This window comes from Ascidiella aspersa, chromosome 9, assembly GCF_963924565.1.
Source record: "Ascidiella aspersa chromosome 9, kaAscAspe10.2, whole genome shotgun sequence".
Taxonomy (NCBI): domain Eukaryota; kingdom Metazoa; phylum Chordata; class Ascidiacea; order Phlebobranchia; family Ascidiidae; genus Ascidiella; species Ascidiella aspersa.
Window position 1 is genome coordinate 21,499,473 of NC_139455.1, and position 18,456 is coordinate 21,517,928.

At 39.1% G+C, this 18,456-nt stretch overlaps 1 protein-coding gene across 1 annotated transcript in view; it reads left to right on the plus strand.

Annotated features, from left to right (window-relative positions):
- The first annotated feature begins 1,703 nt into the window (after nucleotides 1-1,703).
- Nucleotides 1,704-18,456, plus strand: part of LOC146133569 (uncharacterized) — a 49,439-nt gene continuing 32,686 nt past the window's right edge. Inside the window, exons 1-5 of the mRNA XM_083397793.1 lie at nucleotides 1,704-1,788; nucleotides 3,395-3,509; nucleotides 4,576-4,670; nucleotides 6,649-6,955; nucleotides 17,404-18,421. Coding sequence (XP_083253919.1) covers nucleotides 1,758-1,788; nucleotides 3,395-3,509; nucleotides 4,576-4,670; nucleotides 6,649-6,955; nucleotides 17,404-18,421 — 1,566 coding nt within the window. The 5' untranslated portion in view covers nucleotides 1,704-1,757. The remainder of the gene's footprint in view (nucleotides 1,789-3,394; nucleotides 3,510-4,575; nucleotides 4,671-6,648; nucleotides 6,956-17,403; nucleotides 18,422-18,456) is intronic.

Below are 18,456 nucleotides of genomic sequence, written 5' to 3' on the forward strand. Positions count from 1 at the left end.
ACCTTTTGATTTGTTAAAAAGTGTACTTGTTAGCTCGGCAGTTAAAGCTGTTAAGATTTATTTCTAAGAATATTAATGTTTCGCGAAAAGTGTGTGCTCTGAATAGCTAAAGCAGACACAAGGATTGTGTAAAAATGTTATCAGACAATCAAGAGATAATTTACCGAGATGGGGGGGTTGTTTTCATAATCAGTGTTGTAAACTAATTATTTTGAAATGTCTTAAGTTCCAGTGACGTCTTTCAAAAAATACCTTAAGTGCAAGTCTTTTGAATAAATAGCAAGTCAAGTCCCAGTCCAAGTCATCTCATAGTAATTAGAGAAGTTCAACTTCATGTTAAGTTCTTGTCGTAAAAATAAATGTTCAAATTATTAAAACTGTCAAACTCGTCCGATTATGAGCAATGACTCAAGTAAAATATAACATAAATGCAACATGTAGCAATAAAATGGTTTTATGTGCAAAAACGAAGATACTAAATAACCCAATTTAGTGAAAAATTGCTAAATAAAAACAATAAATGATAACCTAACTGTCCAAAAGACTTAAGTTAAGTAAAGTCGTTTTGGCCAAAAACCTTCAGTCAAGTCAATTCATTTAAAAACAGTGACTTAAGTGCACTTAATTTAATTCACCGACTTAAATCATTGCAACACTGTCATTTATGTTGTGACACCTGGAGAGAATTTCGATACGTGCAGTTGCTGCGAGTAAGCTCATTTCCCGATACAGCTGCGGCAAATTACAAACCAGGTGGTAATTTCGCACAAATCGTGTGTGCAATATTCGCTGCCGGAAAGCCAAAGAGAATGATCCAAAGATGTTTACAGAAGTGAGGTCTTATTGGTTTTGAAGCATAATGGTTGGAGGTTGTAGTTAGACGCAGTAAGAACATCAAAGCCCATATAGAAGTAGGTATAATTTCGAACATTTTGAATAACTCTTTATTGATTTTCAACATGAATAAAGAGTTATTTGAATCGTTCAAAATGATATCTACTTATGTATGGGCTTTAATATTCTCCACATGAATTCCGAATTTTTTTTTTTTTTTAAGAATTATGTTACACAGAAATACTGAGATGCCTTTACGAAAAGTTACTATGTTCATCTTCAAAGGTTCAAACAGGAATACTTATCACCCATGTTTACGCTCATCTAATCCCAGCGAAAGGTGTACCCTGTAGTGCGTTGTGTAAGTTGTGTTAGCATCAAAAATATACAGAATCACTAGAACGTTCGCCGTTCGGTCTATCCGGAGCAGCCTGCATACCTGGTGCTTACATCAAGATTAGTCTGCGGTCTTTACCGCAGCCCACTCGGTAGATTATATTCCTAGTGTTTTCAATATATTACGCATGGCATTGATATTAAAATTGGGGCTTTAATAGAATTAACTTTCTATTATAGCCCAACTTCTTTTCAATTTAATTTTTCTTTTTCAATTTTAATCAATTAATAATTCTTCCTAATATTATCCGACGCGCATAGCTCATAGCGATAGTGACAGATACATGGCGATATTCTAAAGCACTAGATTACGTTTGTAACAACATTTAGTCACTTCAAGTTTTTTGTGATACATTTATCATTATTCTCTTTTTGCGATTTAACTATTTTTGGAACATTCGTTCCAGCCTGGTGTTGTACAGAGTAAACATATTTACCCCATAGTGTTCTAGTTGTGTTGTGCCTGTCGTCGTATAGCACGCTGTGGATTTAATTCTCGGATGTGAAAAGCGCTACTAAAAGGATTAATGACTGACGAATCGTCCCTCAGTGACTCGGGTAAGATGTACAACTTGTATGACACACGAACGGAGGTTATACTTTCTACGTATTTTTGTACTTTCTACGATTTTTCTGCGATCACGTGTCATCTAACACAATGTCAATATTTTACATACTAAAATGGAGCAACGGTCCTTGAACAAGTGTTACTTTGAGTAAGAGTACCGTTTATTGCGGTGGTGGTATAAACAAGTAAAGTTGAAATGACATAAGTCCAAGACAAGGTATTTACAAATAATTAAGTCCAAATTTAGTCAGTTGCCAAACATAGCAGATCAAGTGCCAATCCAAGTATTTGGTAAACTTGTTCGATTATATGAGCAATATCTCAACTAAAAACAACCAGAACGTGACCTATGGCAAGCAAATTGTTTTATGCGAAAAAATTGAAATAAATGACTCAATTTTATTTTTATTTAAATGCTTCATGAAAGCGCTATATTTCAACCCAAGTTAATTGTTTAAAATACTTAAGTCAAGTCAAGTCATTTATAAATAGTGACTTTTTAATTGACTTGAGTCATTGCAACACTGTATTTTACCCCTAAAACTGTGTTTTCCGAGACTTATAATGAAGCTTGCGCTATTCTAAATGACTTTATTCGGCATCAACGTCATTTCTGAATCAACATGTTGCATATTAAACGTCCTCGGCACACCGACTTTTTTTGTTTTAACTTTTGTACACCAAACCTAGTGTTAAATTGCCACTTCAAAAGCACTATAGTAATCAATTTTCGTTCGTTGTTTTTTTAACATTTTCACACCTGTAACATGCAAATGCGCAAGGGTAAGAAAAACTGAAGATTCGGTTAAAATAAACATAAACAGGATTGGGAAAAGCTTCGTCTTCAAAAGATCAATAGATTCGTCTAGACCCGGTTCGTGACACACAGTGTTGACCTGCTGAGCTTTTATCCGCCCGAAATCAATCGAAACAAAGTTTAGTTCCCGAGCCTTGCCTCCGCTGCTACTGCTGGCAGCTGGAGTTACTGTGTTTCAGCAAAATCTTGGCTTTAGCTCGCGTGTTAATAAACTTTGTCGATAGTGACAACTGGGAAAGCTATATTGATTTTCGTATGTCCAACAGGGTACGAAAATTGTAAAAATTGTGAAAATAACGCAAGTGTGTTCATCGCCTTTACAGCCGACCAGCTTCGCTGTGTTGAATGCTAATTTAGATTAGAGTACAGACAGTTAGTCCAGTACTTGGTTGTTGGAAACTCAGTTTATTATATTGCCTAAAATAGTTTTCGTGCTAATTAATCGTTGCTCCCATAGTTTGCTGCACTAAAAACGATTTAGGTATCCTGTATTTAATTTGTTATATAATTGCGGTTTGGCGATGATAATCCAAAGTTAAACCCATTCAAGTTTGTTCTCTTTTGCCCGTAACGGACAATTTGGCTCTTTTTGAGTAAAATTTGAATTTTACTTAAGGAGGTTTGTCAGGCAAATTCGTTTATCAATTTAGTGGCAATGTTTTGCCGAAAATAACATGAAACCTCAGGTTCTGTAGTTCTTGGTGAAACCTAGATCGTTTGAAACATAGCAATTATAACTTTGAGCTTAAATTGACTGGAAATGCTATATATTTTTTTAGACGTACCTCGTTCGCCCGGCCCACTGGACGGTAGTCTTTACACACAAGTTAAAAAATCTAAACGAACATTGACCGACGATTCTGATGATAGCCAGGGAAAAATCAATCTTTACAGGTTTGTGGTCTTCTTACTAACTGGTGCACACCCGACGTACAATTTAAATATATTAACTGTTGTTGTCCGGTATAATATTAATCAAAATCAAATAACAGATACTCTGGTAATTATATTATTTTCCAACGTTTTGGCAACATATTTGAGTTGCCCTTTTCAGGGTAAATGATGTCTATCGCTCATGGGTCGTTTTGGAGAAGAATTATTTTAATTACCAGAGGGGCTGTTGTTTAATTAGAACAACTTTTCTATATTGCGATTGTGGATAAATTACAACATGCTTAAAATGTCAAGTCGTGCTGTCAATGTAGAGTTTAGTCCACGTTCTTGGCTATAAATACAGTTATTATTTGTACTCATTTTGTTCAATATGCGGAATCTTGCTATTTTAAAGGATTTGTTTTTCGTTTCCTAATCCCGATTTGGGAACATACTTCGTATTAAACCGCAAACAGGGCACAGTCGACTCGATGTACCTTACGGTGTTCTTTGTAAACTTTGTACTGCGTTCTGGTTGTTGCGCATCTATCTTTTCCAAGAAAGTAGTCTCTAGCACACATCTTGTAGTCTCTATAGAACAGTGCTTGTCAACCTTTTTGGAACTGTACACACTTTAACGTTTACTGAAGGACCTGTACAGTGTACACCCCAGAGTACACAATGCACTAAAGTACCACACAAAAACGTATCAAGAGAAATATTTGGTTATGATGTTGCAACTAGAGTATAGTATCCTAAACGCTACGTACACCTAAATACATGTTGTGCCATCTATTGTACACTTAAGTCAGTCTGGTATAAAACCTGTTTATTTATTATGATACCTGATCATAGGCTTATTGTAATGCGGTATGTTGTACAGCCCAGTACACCCCATCAATGTGCTACAACCTTTAACAATTCTTGTACACCCTGGGGTGTACAAAGCACCCGGTTGAAAAGCACTGTTCTAGCACACCAACTTGTATTTTCTTGACACAAACGAAATGGACATTTCATGCGATGGTCAACTTGGTCATCGCCCACTTTAGTTCTCTATTTTTTAATCTACTCTCCGGTCATCCAGGAACTATCATTCAGCAGATGAGTTAAGCGACGTTTCTACCCTTCCAATGCAAAAATCTATCCAAAGGAAAAGTCTATCCGGATCCAACATAAAAGGTAATTTGAAGTCGTTATGTGCGGTGTGATCCCTGATTTTCATATGTATTCCTGGTTTAAAGAATCACGTATATATAAGGTTAACTTTGTAGTTCATACGTTTCAGTTACATTTTCACAATCCCATCTGCTTTTGTAAACATGCAATAAAAGTGCTGTAGTATTTTCTAACTTTTTACAAATGAGATTGGCAACAGTTTAAGTCGAATTATTTTCAATGTGATGTTTTTGTCGAAAGTTGGGGCTCTACGTTGAAAGTATAGTGCAGGGGTGGGCAAATGTATTCAATGGAAGAGCCATTTGCAGAAAATACAAGCACCAAAGAGCCTAAAAACTATTTCAATACAATAACGGTAAATAATGCAAGGTCAGCCGCAATATTAACAGAATTGTAATATAACAAAATGGTAATAATCAACACAATAATAACGGTAATAGCAAAATAACACGCACAATTTGTTAATATTAGTATTTTGTTAACTAACTCTTCGGACTCTATGTCTAGTGTTGCGTCATAAACGAAATGCTGGCCTAAATAAAGAAAAGGAAAAGATAGAAACATTTATAAACGGTACTCTTGGTAGCCTTTACAATTTTTGGGAATTTTACGATTCAACCAGAAGAGCCGCAAAAAACATGCCGGAGAGCCGCAGTTTGCCCACCCCTGGTATAGTGCACTAGCAGCTATTGAGCCCGGAATTCACAAAACATTCAAAAACCACGCTAAAATTACCCTATAGTCATATATTCCGTAGTATAGCGACTGAAGGGTAAAGGTTCAAAGTTTTCTCGCCATCCAGTTAAGTCAGACAAAGCCGGAACAAGGTGATTCGCCACGCTTCGAACTCAATGGCACCTAAGGGCCACTGACGGTTGCCGAGTGCTTCGCTGAGGTGGCAATTATAACCGGGCCGTGGCCATAAGTCACAACATTAAATATTTCAGGCGTCCAACCGAGTTGTAGTTATGCAGCTATATAAGGAGAAAACGTTTTTGAGGACTTTTTGTCCCTCTGCCTTTTTAGCTACGCGCTGACATTTAGGACCCAAACAACTTGCCCTTTTTGCTTTGCAGGGTTTAATACCGATTCTCGAGGGAATACATCAGGAACGAATTGATATTAAAGGCGAAATTTTAGTTGGGTAGAAACTTTTTCCCAGCTACTCGACATAAAAAATGATAAAATTTAAACTTATTTTATGATATACTTGCCTAAAACAGAAAAAAGAAAAAATCGACATGGCTGAGTAACGAGTTTGGCAAAACCACTTGTCGAGTACTCGATTAGAAAAACTGCGAACGAAAAAAAATATAAAAATGCATCGTGAAACAACCTTTCGTTCATTCGCCAATTTAGGAATGAAATAAATCATAGGTTTACAGCAGGGTATGCCGAATAATTTGTTCAACCATATGTATTTACAAAATTCAGTGGCAAGTATTTTAATTGTTGTACTATTTGTGAAAGTTCAAGTACAACTCAATGTTCGAGTGAAACGCTTATTCAATGAACTGAAGGTGCCTGTATCGGCGAAACATATAATCTCTTTGACAAAATGTCTGATCCTGTATTTCACTCTAGTTTTTAAACTTGTTTTTTTACTTGTTTTCTTTACTTGTTTCAACACGCGTCAGCGGAACAGTGATCGACAAGCTGAAACCTGCTGCCAATAGTTCACACTCAATAAAAATATACCCTTTTATTTGTAAATAATGTTGAAAGATACACAAAGACACACACATATGTGCTCAATAAATGTGATCTAGCCCTTCTAAAGCTGCTTTTCGACCAACGATTACGGCTAAACCATCAAGGACTAACCGAATCTGTCGATCAATGATGCAAGCAAACTTTTCTAGCCTACCTTGCTTGCATCATTGATCGACAGACTCGGTTAGTCTGTGATGGCGTTCGGTGTTCTAATGTTCCCGTGTTCAGTTTTATGCCAATTGCCTATACTATCACTATGTGTTGCCAGAGAGCGACCTCAGAAGCGGCGACTTCAACGACTCGAACTTTGGCGACTCGAATCACAACAACCTCGATGAAGCGCCGCTGATTCCACTAGGGGCGCCGCGGAGCAACGACGGCGAGGCCGACGCAGTTTGTGACGTCACAGTCGAAATTCAAAGCGTCACGGCGGACGCGCAGCGCTCGGGCATTATTCCGTCATTGCACAAGGAGTATGCGGTCACGGAGCCAAGGAATATGACCAAGGAAGATCAAGGGACGTCGATAAAGATAGAGGTTGTGAAGCAGCAGAACGTCGTTACAGTTGACAACGGGTGAGCGTTTTGCCGCTTTTTTGTCATTTTGGTAGGTGTATTTTTTTGTTTTAAAAGCATTCGCTTAAATTAAACCTCCTTTAATTTTTATAGAAAAGTTTTACTTTTGTGCGTATAAAGCAGTTATCAAGTGCCTTGATTCAATTTTTTGTATTTTGTTTTAAACATCTACTTGAATTGAAAAACTTCGTTCCTAATTTATAGAAAAGTGTCATAAATGTGTATATATGCAGTTATCTAGTACCTTGATTCCAATTCTATCTCAAAGCTTAGTTAATAGTTTAAACTAAAAAAAAACGTGTCTATATTTAAAAAACAAACGCTAAATAGGGTTCCAATAGAAGTGTCGGCTATCTATTGTATTATTCTTGTCTAAATTATTACGCTGGTGGCTTTTTGACAAGAAACTGTTGTAGAAAACGATGCTGCTCACTTTTCAACGTCTGTCAGCAACTCTGTTACACGGTGTATGTAAAATGCTTTATGTTGGTGCTTCTTAACAAAACAAATGATTCAGAAAAAAATAAGTTTTTGACGGCGAGGGATATGCGCCAAGTCATTTTAAGACGAAGCGTTTTTTGATGGAAAGGTTCAGTTTTGTTTTTGGCGAGATTAACAGATTGTAATTGAAACAACAGCAAGCCTTGGGCAGCTATGATACTTGGTTTATGTAGAAATGCAGTTGTCTTTCACTGCAGTTTGGTGTTCAGTGAACAAACAAAAATATTAGCAAATTGGACGATACGCAGTACGCTTGTTGAACAAGATGCAATTTCAATGTCACATACTTGCATGAGAATTCCATTCCTCGGTAAAATGACAACTTGCAAAAACAGCAGAAGAATCTGTATGATGTAGAGCGTGGATTATTTAACGTGTCGTATGCTAGTCGTGCAAGTATGTGACATTGAAATTGCACCTTGTTCAACAAGCGTGCTGTGTATCGCCCAACTTGCGAAATTTATTTGACACGGCCAAAGCAGTCTCTCCCAACATTCCTTTCTAGCACGCCGTAAACAAGTCCAAATTTGAACTTGGATAAACTCGCATTTGCAATAACGCTTCCTCTGTCTCTATACCCGAGTTCTATACATTGTTTCACACAGTGGCGCCATTCATATTTACAGCTTACGACTTGGGATGTGATCTCACCCGGCAAAGTAGTTCAAGAATTGTTATTGTTTTTTGGCTCAGCACGCCTAGCTATGTTATAAAAAGACTATGTGGAAAATAAATAAAGAGTTATTCGAAACCTTCAAAATGATACCTATATAATGCCGTATGAGCTTTGATATTTTCACTACGTCTTATTACAACTTCCAACCATTATTCTCCAAAGTTAACGCCCAATATAGCGTTTCATGACAAGCCTGCAGCGTTTACCTTTTTTGCTATAGCTTTTGCGTCCGCGATTTCCCCATTAATTAAGTTGTTTTGCCCCTAAGAAACCGTTTGGAGATTATAATAGCGCCCGCATTAGTAGCATCAAGGTCCGAGCCTTCGATAGTATGCTGCTTTAAGTCGCTAGCTCAGTTCTCACGTAAGATATATAGCATCACTAGCGCACACTGTGTAAGACCCATAAGCCCAGGTGAGTTCATTGGGCGCGCAATTACAAGCCAAATTGCACGTTTTCGCACTCCTACCAACGCTTTCAGTCCCGCCCTTCTGTCGGTCTTGACTCGTTAAGGCGACGTCGGCAATTAAGCTGATTTGAAACGCTTTCCCAAAGCCGATATCTGCCGCGAAAGCCGGACGCCGGCCATTTGGGGGTTTCGCCGCCCGGCACCAAAGCTATAACGTGCGTTGGCTGCGGTCGGGGAAAACGTTTGATGAAAACAAAACGCTGGTTTCTTTGCCATTAGATTTGTTGGAAATAGAGTCGGGTCTGTGTGAAGGCGATTTTGATCAAATTGAGAGGTTTTGCCGGTTGAAAGTACTACGAGGATTTTGAAGAAAATAGTATCAATGTTTGTCTGGAATATATATTTGTTTTCGCCTTGAGTTGCAGTTATATTGCCATGAATAATATTGCCCGAATAGGTGGTCGAAATGTTGGCACTTGAATAAAGTTTTGCCAGAAGAACAACTGTACTATTCAAACAATGCCTGGCAGCAACTGCATATTCAATAATATCAATTTGTGCGCAGTTGGCCTGAATTGGGATTTACGTTTCACACGATAGCAGTTTGAAATTTATGTTGTCTCTATGACTGGTGTTATTAACCCCCACACTAGTAGCGGAATCAGTTTCCTATTGACTTGTGTGCCTCGAGGTATTCAACAGAACTAGAGTTTAAGGCATTTTGTTTATATAACTTGTACATAGTGGTCTGGGACGAATAATTTTTACTAAATGTTTTACGAGCGCATGTTTATCATTGTTTGCGTGTCTCGGGTTTAAATTGACTGGGTCCGCAGTTGTTTTGGCCCAGCATTGCGTAAAATAGTATTTAGAAAGAGATTAGATTGGCGATATACTTGGATTTGACTTTGCTTTACTTGATGGTCAAAATAATATTCGAACTGAGTTAATGCTTGTTTTAATAAGCATAAATACTCCAAGGCTGAGTTAGCAGCGTCATATGTGAATTTTTAATTTTGTAATTAAGTAGAATTGGTAAACAACTTAACTAAAAACAAAGTAGACATTAAACTACCTTCTCCTTGTATATGTTTTTTTTTAGTTTTAAACACTTCTCCTCTTATTGTCGAGCTTAGATAGAAAGGCAATTGTACAAGTAAACGAAGGCAACTATTACTTCGCAAATAGTATAGTGGTGCTGCGCAACATGAAGGTAAATGTGAGACTATAGTAGAGTCTATAACCCTTTCCAATCACCGAGCATATCTCTGCTTTGTTTAAAAGGCTGACAGAAGTCCGTAGATCGACAATTTGCAGATTTTAACGGTTTAAAATAAACTTCAGAAGAAAGAAAAACGACTAAACAATGGGAAAATTAGCAGAACTACAGGATAAGGATATGCATTAAGGTTGCGAGAGACCGAACTAAGTGAAGGCGCGAACTTACCCAGGCGTGCGAAATCCGCAGCTTCTGCATTTCCGCGTCATTTTCAAAACCCTGGCTTTCATTATCGTCTACTTTTCCGCAGCCGCTTTAGCGTGGTGCGAGGTCCAAGGCTAAGTGTGTAACGCCTCACTTACTCTTTACCTTGTACGGCGCGAAATCTCGGGTTTCCTTGCTATGTGCCGCCCCTATGACAAGGGCGCACACAGAAAGTTCAACGCTCCCCTTTTTTAAACGCATTTTTTAACCGCGTTGCCCGGCCACCGTAAATGCGCCACCTAATTCCTATCATTTTTGCGGCATTTTCGCACTCAAGGGTTCAAATGGCCATTTCAGCTGGCCCACTGGTATATATAGCATAAAAATGTGGCCCGTTTGCTTTTTAACTTTTCGGCGAGGAAGGTGCGCCAAGTATTTTTAAGGAGACGCGTTTTTTTGATGGAAAGGTTCAGTTTCGTTGAGATTAACAGATTATAGCTGAAACAACAGCAAGGCGGGGCAGCTAGAGAATTGGTTTGGTTTCAAATGCAGTTGTCTTCTCTGTAGTTAGTTGTTCTGTGAACAAACCAACTGTTTATGTTTTAGTTTCAGCTCACAGTCAATGCTATATTTAACAGATTTCGAACGTGTGCTTTGTTTGTATTGTTTGAAAATACTTTTACCGGAAATCGACGGTTCGATTGTTTACGACAGGTTTTGTACTAACCCATAAATGCCGTTGTTCGCCGAAATGTTTCGCTTGATATGCCGCGTAACTCAAATAAATCCGATTTTGTAAGGGATTTAAAGTCCTAGACAAAAGCTAGTCTCTTCTTTTGGGTTAGGTGTTGCTTAAAACCCAGCTGTTCTCAAACCATAAGGTAACGTTTGTCTAGTGTGCATAATGTTACATTAGGTCTATCAATGTACCGGTTGACAATAAAAGAAGTAGACTGTTTTATGTGTCGCAAGTGACACATATTTGTTTCTAAATGTCTCTTTAAAGTCTTAGCTAACAGCGACTATTATACATCGAATTTTAGTTCGCTCTATAGGCATAAAACCAGTATATTGGACGTGAAAACAGCGTAGGCGAACACGCGAACACTTCGTAACCCATACAATCAGTGTTTTGGTCCAAAACTTCCGTAGCATCCTTTTGGCGAAAATGCTTTCCTGCGCCACGCTTTACGCCTAAGGTTGGACGTAACTTGATAGAACTCTAAACAACTCGCTAATGGTTTGGTCCGTACAAACGGAAAACAAACTAAATGTAAAGAAAAGATTCAAATAGAATGATATTACTGGTCTTAGGCCTTACGGCAATGGGTCTTACCGGGGTGGTGTGTGCCATTTCTAATCTTCAAGGGTTCTGCGATATAATTGAGAATCTTTAAGGATCTGATTTGTGCTCAAATCTTACAACTTTTTGTGGAAGATTAGAGTAGAATAAATCCAATTATAACTTCCTACGTTGTGTAGAGTTGATGTGTGTTGTTCCAGTTAGTTTTATTGTGACATTCTAGTGAATTACCTACCGGTAAATATAGTAGGGATGTCGCAATCTATTCATTATTTCGGAGGAGTGCCGCTAGCCATTAAAGGCTGAGAAACACTGCTTAAGGATCCGACGATTCTCGGAAAGATGGATTGCAAAAAGTAAACGTTGACAACTTTTTCTTCTAATGCGCCAGCACTTGGTAGTGAATTTAAACAAAGTGGAGTGCTTTGTGATCACAAAGTCCCTGGTAAAAGGTGTGACAAGACAAGCCTTCGTCTTGAGGATAAATCTTAACCAATTATAATTGGCAGCGTAAAAATGCCAGTTTCAGGTGTCTGGTTAAACCCACGTAGTCGCACAAGCGAGGCTGTTTCTGCTTAGTCAGGCTTTCACACAGGTAAGCAAGTTGGCGAGAGAAGTATTTAAAACTGCAACAATAAGTTTTGCTCAGAAGCATTGCGTTAAGCGACCCCGTCTCACATAATGCCAACGGTTTTCTAGTTGCCTCAATAGACGTGCTTTTAAACGTGCAAAGGTTCGTTTTGGCGCTGGAAACCAGAAAATATTTCTATTGGGCCTCTCCCTGTTTCCTATGTTTCTTTTTGGGGATAAAAGTTGCTAATTAGGCTTAATACGTAATATTACACAGTGTGTTTGGTTTTGCTCTGTCCTCGTAGGCTCGTATAAGTCTCCACGCGTATTTGGTCATTTACTTGCATTATTTTAGCCCGTATCGATCGCCCACTAAGCCCTTGGGATAAGAGATGGCCTTGCTGTTGCTTGTAGTGCACTGTTTGCTTATGATCCGCCTCTTGGAGTGACGGCTGTGCATTTTGATGCGGCAACGGGAGTTTGCAGAATTTAATCGTTGTAATATTTGTTTTCGGGCATCTAGCCCATTTTAAAAGAGTGATCGAAATCCCAGCGACGAAGACGAACGTTTTAAATGAAATTGCATGACAGCTAACCGCCCGCGAAAGTTATTGCAGATGTTTAGCAATGAAATTTACATCACTCTTGTGTAATCAGTAGACGCCTTAAAAAGACCAGAGTGGTTTAGATTGACTTACTTGCCTGTTGAGGTTGGTGATAAACACAGCTTTGTTTCTTTTACAAGCTGTGTGAGATATATTGTGAAATGTTGTTGTTTTGTTGTCTATGCCTGTCCCAAACTGCGGATTGTCGATAATTTTCCATATTGCGTAAACCGATTTTGATCATAAATGCTTTATTTTTTACCGCCCTGCACTTTTACTCGGGTTGGTAATTAAGTAAGTAAATTTTATTTGCCAATGATAAGTACCAATAAGCAACTTTGGAACGAAAAAAATAAACTGCTTATTTAACATTAAGATAAAGCAAGTGACTTAAAAATACTTTCAAGCCGTTAGGATTTTAGGCATAATTATGACAGAAATAAAACCGAAAACAACCAATATTGAGTATAGTATTGAAAGATATATAACAGATTTTACCAATAAACAATCTTTTTAAATGTGAATAAAAGCCAGAATTATCTTTTAAAACGCGAAAATATTACTTTTAAACATAAAATACGAATCGCAGTGAAAATAGTGAAAAAATACAAGGCATTATTAGAAATGATTGCTATAAAGACAGAAGGGCTACAGTTGTGAACACACATATGTGTGATTGTGTGTGTATCTTTCATTCTATAAAGACGATTGGTTTCTACTAGCAGAGAAGATGACATTTCACAACATTGTGAGGCGTGTTGCAGAGTTTGCTGTGCGGACAACGGGTGTTTGTGGCACAACCACGGCCAACCCTAAAAGCGAACATTCGCCTTAAACCGCCAGCACGACCTCGCATAACCGCCTGTGTATAGTTCATTGTAACAGACCGCCATTCAACCAAAGGTCGCGTGAATAATATGTGATTGAAATCGCGGCGTAATGATGGAATCGCCGTAAAACAACTCGCACCGTGGTGCTGAAACCGCTGCCATAGTATTGGTGAAAACGCTATCCCTATAAGGGCTTATAGCATAAGCACTGTACCAGTGTTGTAAATAAGTCATTTTCAATTGGCTTAAGTCAGAGACAAGTCATTTGTAAAATAACTTAGGGCCAAGTGTTTTGAAATAAATAAGTCAAGTCCCAGTCGAGTCATAACATTGTCAAGTCAATGCAATTCAAGTCCTTTCAAAAATTAAACCTTAAACTGTTAAAATTGGTAAACTCGTTTTGTGTGCAAACAGCAAGATAAATAACCCCATTTTGCAAAAATAAATGCTTAATTAAAACACCTCATTTAATCGAAATCATTTGTCCGAAAGACTTGAGTCAAATCAAGTCATTAATCTGAAAGACTTAAGTCAAGTGAAATCATTTAAAAAAAGTTAAGTCATTTGAAAAGAGCTCTTAAGTCAGTGTATTCAAATGACTTGACTCGACTTCAGTATTTTTTTAATTGACTTAGTCATTACAACATTGTACTGAACATTTAATGTCGAGATGCCGCTTCGCGTGGGTTACGGGTCAATTTGGTTCGCTCCGCCTTGTTGTAATGCGACAAGGTATGCGGGTGATTACACTTGAATGGAATGCTTGATTATTACCCGAACGACAACGTTACGACCACGTGGCCCAGTCGACGCTTACGACCTGTTATATTCGCTGAAAGAAGTGTTGGTTGCTTGAGTTCAGCAGTTTCAGTGGCGATTTTTTGAAAGTGAGCAAAAAGTTGCCTTAGATTTTAGGATTCATATAGGTGTTGTACATTGATATCACACAAGTGACAAGTGACTATGTTAGTAGGCGATCAACAAAAGTTTGAGAAGCTTTATGTTTCGTTTGTTTGGCTGTAGAATTTTAAATTAGATGCTGAATTGAAAATCTTCCCTTGGGAAGGCGTTCTGAACGTATAGGATCTGAAACAGACTCCAAAACATTAGGTTTCGGAAACTTCGAAATCAGCGTAAAAGAGTGAACATTTACTTGTAAAACTAACTAACCCGACAAGCAGAAAGTTTTTATGTCGCCGTGAACAGATCCCTCGGTTATTTTGAAAAACAATGGCGAAACATTAAAATAAAATAATACAGAAAACATGGCAAACAGTCACCTACAAAATGCAAAAGCGAGCGCTAAATGAAAGCTAGACTTTCGTCGGACGAAACAGGTCATTTGGGCAACTCACACGTAATTTATCCTGGTGAGGACGCTAGACCGAAAAGTACACAATGGAATGGCACACAACATTCACAAGCTACTGCTATGCTGCAAAATTGAACATAAAATCGCAATTTATGCAGTGACTGAGTGAAATTGCGGTTTAGCTTTATACTACATGTTCGGCGCGACAAATACTATGGTTGCATATTTAAACTAATTAGATCCAGGACTGTTAAGTTGACTGGTGCTCCGAACAAAGGCTTCGTCTTGTTACTTTCCAAACGGATTTTAGATTGCAGCAATTTTTAAGCTTTGATTAAAATCTGGATCCCCTACCGGACAGATTCATTACAGCATCACGCACCTGGTTAATTCATTATGTATCGATTTTGTTATACCGAGGGTCTGTTATACGCTTTGTTTTGCACAGTCTCCTGGCGTGTGGCGTGCTTTGTTGACTATGGCATTGCGTTGTTTGTTGACTATGGCATTGAGTTTGGTTACCACGTGCATAGGGCCATTACATGCTACGTGGTTCAGGTGGTGTACGAAATGGGAAAAATGTGGTAAAACTGGCTCGACTTGACAACCTAAATAGTTGGTTTGATGTCGTAATGCTTTTTTCTTACGTTTTCTAGTATTTTGTCGACCTGGGAGAAGAAGTTGTAGAGGGATGAAATTCTTTGCCAAGGCCGTGTTCGTAACGTGACACATTTTATATAGTTTATCATTGACTAGATTACTAGAAAGTCATTGGTGCGGTTTTACTACGTTTGAGCGACCTGAGGTTTCACAGGATTTTTTTATTCTCGCTGTTTAAGCCGTTTAAGCAAACCAGAAGCTACACCAAAGTTGGAATTTACTTTAACAAGTGTCCGTGTTTTTTTAATGGTTAGCCGCATTGGTATCCCAAAGCTATTAATATCGTATTTTTGTATAGTTTGAGACTTTTCAGTTTTACCACCTATTGTTGGAAATACTTTAGTTATTGAAAATGCTTTATTTTAGCAGCAAATATTGAAACGTGTGCGTCGATATATCCCTTTTTTTTCAAAACCGCTATTTTTTTTCAAATGTTGATTTTTCTGGCTTAATCGGTGGTGCTACTCGCGTTAGAATTGTTATTCTTTCACAGCAGGTAACATCCCCACGCTGTCCCGTTTCGTGTGTGGTACCGGTAGGTTTGCATAGCGCCAAATGCGTTAAAGCATTCCAAGTTAAACTGCCTTTGTTCGGCCTACGGTGCTGGTAAAAGTCAAAACCAGATGCGAGTCACACCCCAGAGCACACACAAACTTAAATTGTTAACGAATCCTACATAATGCGGTTGTTGATTTAACTTTAGCGATCGCTTACGAGATAACATAACAGCTGGATAAACTTTGGCGTTAATTTTTTCGTCGATTTGTCAAACTTTTGTATAAAGCAGTTAGACCAGCTAGAACTCGCTATGAATTGTGCACTCAATCATGTCAGCTGTACGTATTTGCAAAGCTATTATACGCTTTTTGTGTTTTATATATGGCAGCAGAAAATAGCGATTAACCAAGAGGTTTACAAACTGTGAGTAGTTACCCCAAATGGACAAATTTGACGTTTCTGCGGGTAAAACTGCAACATCGTTTCAAGCTATTTTTGTTCTGTTGCAAAGTAGTATCAGCCTCACACTTGTATTATTGAAATGAGGCAAAATGTGTTGTTTTACACTTTATCGATTGGGGAATAAAACATGTTATAAATGGGCGCCGAACTTTTTTTAAATTCCAGGGCGTTTTTTCCAACCAGTGCAAACATGAATACTAATTATCTAATAACGTTACAGCTATTAGATAACATATTTTGCGCTGTTATTTAGCATCGCGTAACTTTCATGCAGCGCCGTTAGGCTAAAATTTAAAACGGCAAAACTTAAAAGTTGGATTTACGTATGAATAGTAATATAATTTGGAAGGTTCATATCCATCCTCGTAACCATATGTGGTAATTCAGGATTTTTTGAACACTTCTGGTGAAATAAAACTGTGCTACAGGCCTTGATTTTGCACAATAATAATTGTAACTTGGTCAAATTTCATGGCGTTTTGACATCTAAATGCGCTTTGCACACCCACGTTCGCCGCCCATGATGTATATATAACCGTCAGTTCTCCCCAGGTATAACGATGCTAAAATTTTGCTATCTGTTTACCCGATCGCAATCTAGTTAGCGTAGAGGCCAGACCTTTTGATTTTCGCTTGATACTAAATGAATGCGAACTACAGTTTAATTGAATTACATGAGTCAGGAAGGTTAACAAACGAGATTAACTTATCTCGAACGTGGCGCACTTGCTGTCGCGTCAAATTAGAGAAAGGCTAATTAAAAATCCATGAACCTCGTTTGCGCGTCCCCTGAGCCTTCAGCTATCCCATGAGTCCGGGTTCTGGGCACGTTCTCAAATTATAATTACAAACAGATACTGCTGTGGTTAGTTAAGCGTCAACTAATACTTCCATGTAGGTCGGGCTTGCAGGTTCCAATGCTTAGGCTCCGTCAATTTTTTGTTTAATGAAGCTATTTTTTTGGGGGATTTAAAAAAATTACTTTCACTATGCAGCGAAAAATGTACTACGAGTATTTGGGTAACTGTTATGACTTTGTCACTGTTTTGAGATTTTTAGATCTTTTAAGAGTGTCTGACTTGAATTGGTAGCTTTTCTAGAGTTTTCTGCTGTTACGCCAATGCTAAGTTGTTTTTTTTTGCGTTTAAATTTTTGCTTTGTGAATTCAATTTCAATATCCACTCCTTCCTATTTCGCAGAACGCGCAACGAAGCGCCTACACCAGAGACACAAACTGTCATAAAAGCTGAAAACCCAGGGTCTGAAGAGCAAAAAGAAGACGCCAAGGAAGAAGAGCAGTCCCCGGAGGACATGGAGGAGATCTTGCATCCGACCGCCGAGAACCACCTCTCACAGGAGGAGGTCGACAATGCTCTCGCTCTTCTCAACGAGTGTCTGGAGGACACGGAGGCTCATCACTCCTCCTCTCGAAGCCCGGGATCCACCATCGGATCCGGGAGCTTCAACACAAAGTCCTCAACCCTAGGGAGCCACCAGGACTCGGAGGATGGGGACGGGGGACCCACCTTTAGCCCCGAGCAACCAGATTACCCCAGCTTGGAGGGGGAAGTCCGCTTCGCCGAGAAGGGTCCTGAGTACGCACTTCCGGTGAGGGATGTAATTTTGGGGACCGTACCTGCGCGCAAGGCCGTGCTTATCACATCAACCATGACGACGATGGAGTACCGGAGCAACAGTCCGGATGCAGTCGTCATTAACGACGACAAAAATATTGCGGCCACGTTGAACTACGGAAACAACCCTTTGCTCGAAAGTGGCGGCTACGCTACCATCGAGGACCTACACGCCCCCCAATCGTCGACCACGCCCACCCGCTCCACTGGTAAAGGCAGTATCGATTCCGGCCAATCAGCGGGCTCCATCGTCGCGCTTCCCGCCCACGTCACAATGTCCAATAGTGACGTCGACAGTGGATTCGACGGCAGCGCGACCGTCATAAGCAGCTCCTCGGAAGTTCGCCTAAGTCCCACCCTGGAAAGATCTACTGTCGTCACAGCAACCGTGACGTCACCCGAATGTGGCGCCGCGCTGACGTCACCCGGGTATGACGTCACGACAACCTCTGGTAAAACGATTAACGTGGCATCGGATGTGACCGATTCCCAGTTGTCGGGTGCGATTGAGTATATTCCAGCACCGAAGGAAGCTGAGATTAAGATCATCACCATAAAGAACGTTTACACAGACGTTCCAAACGTGAGTATTTATAGCACATCGGTGTTATTTGAGCC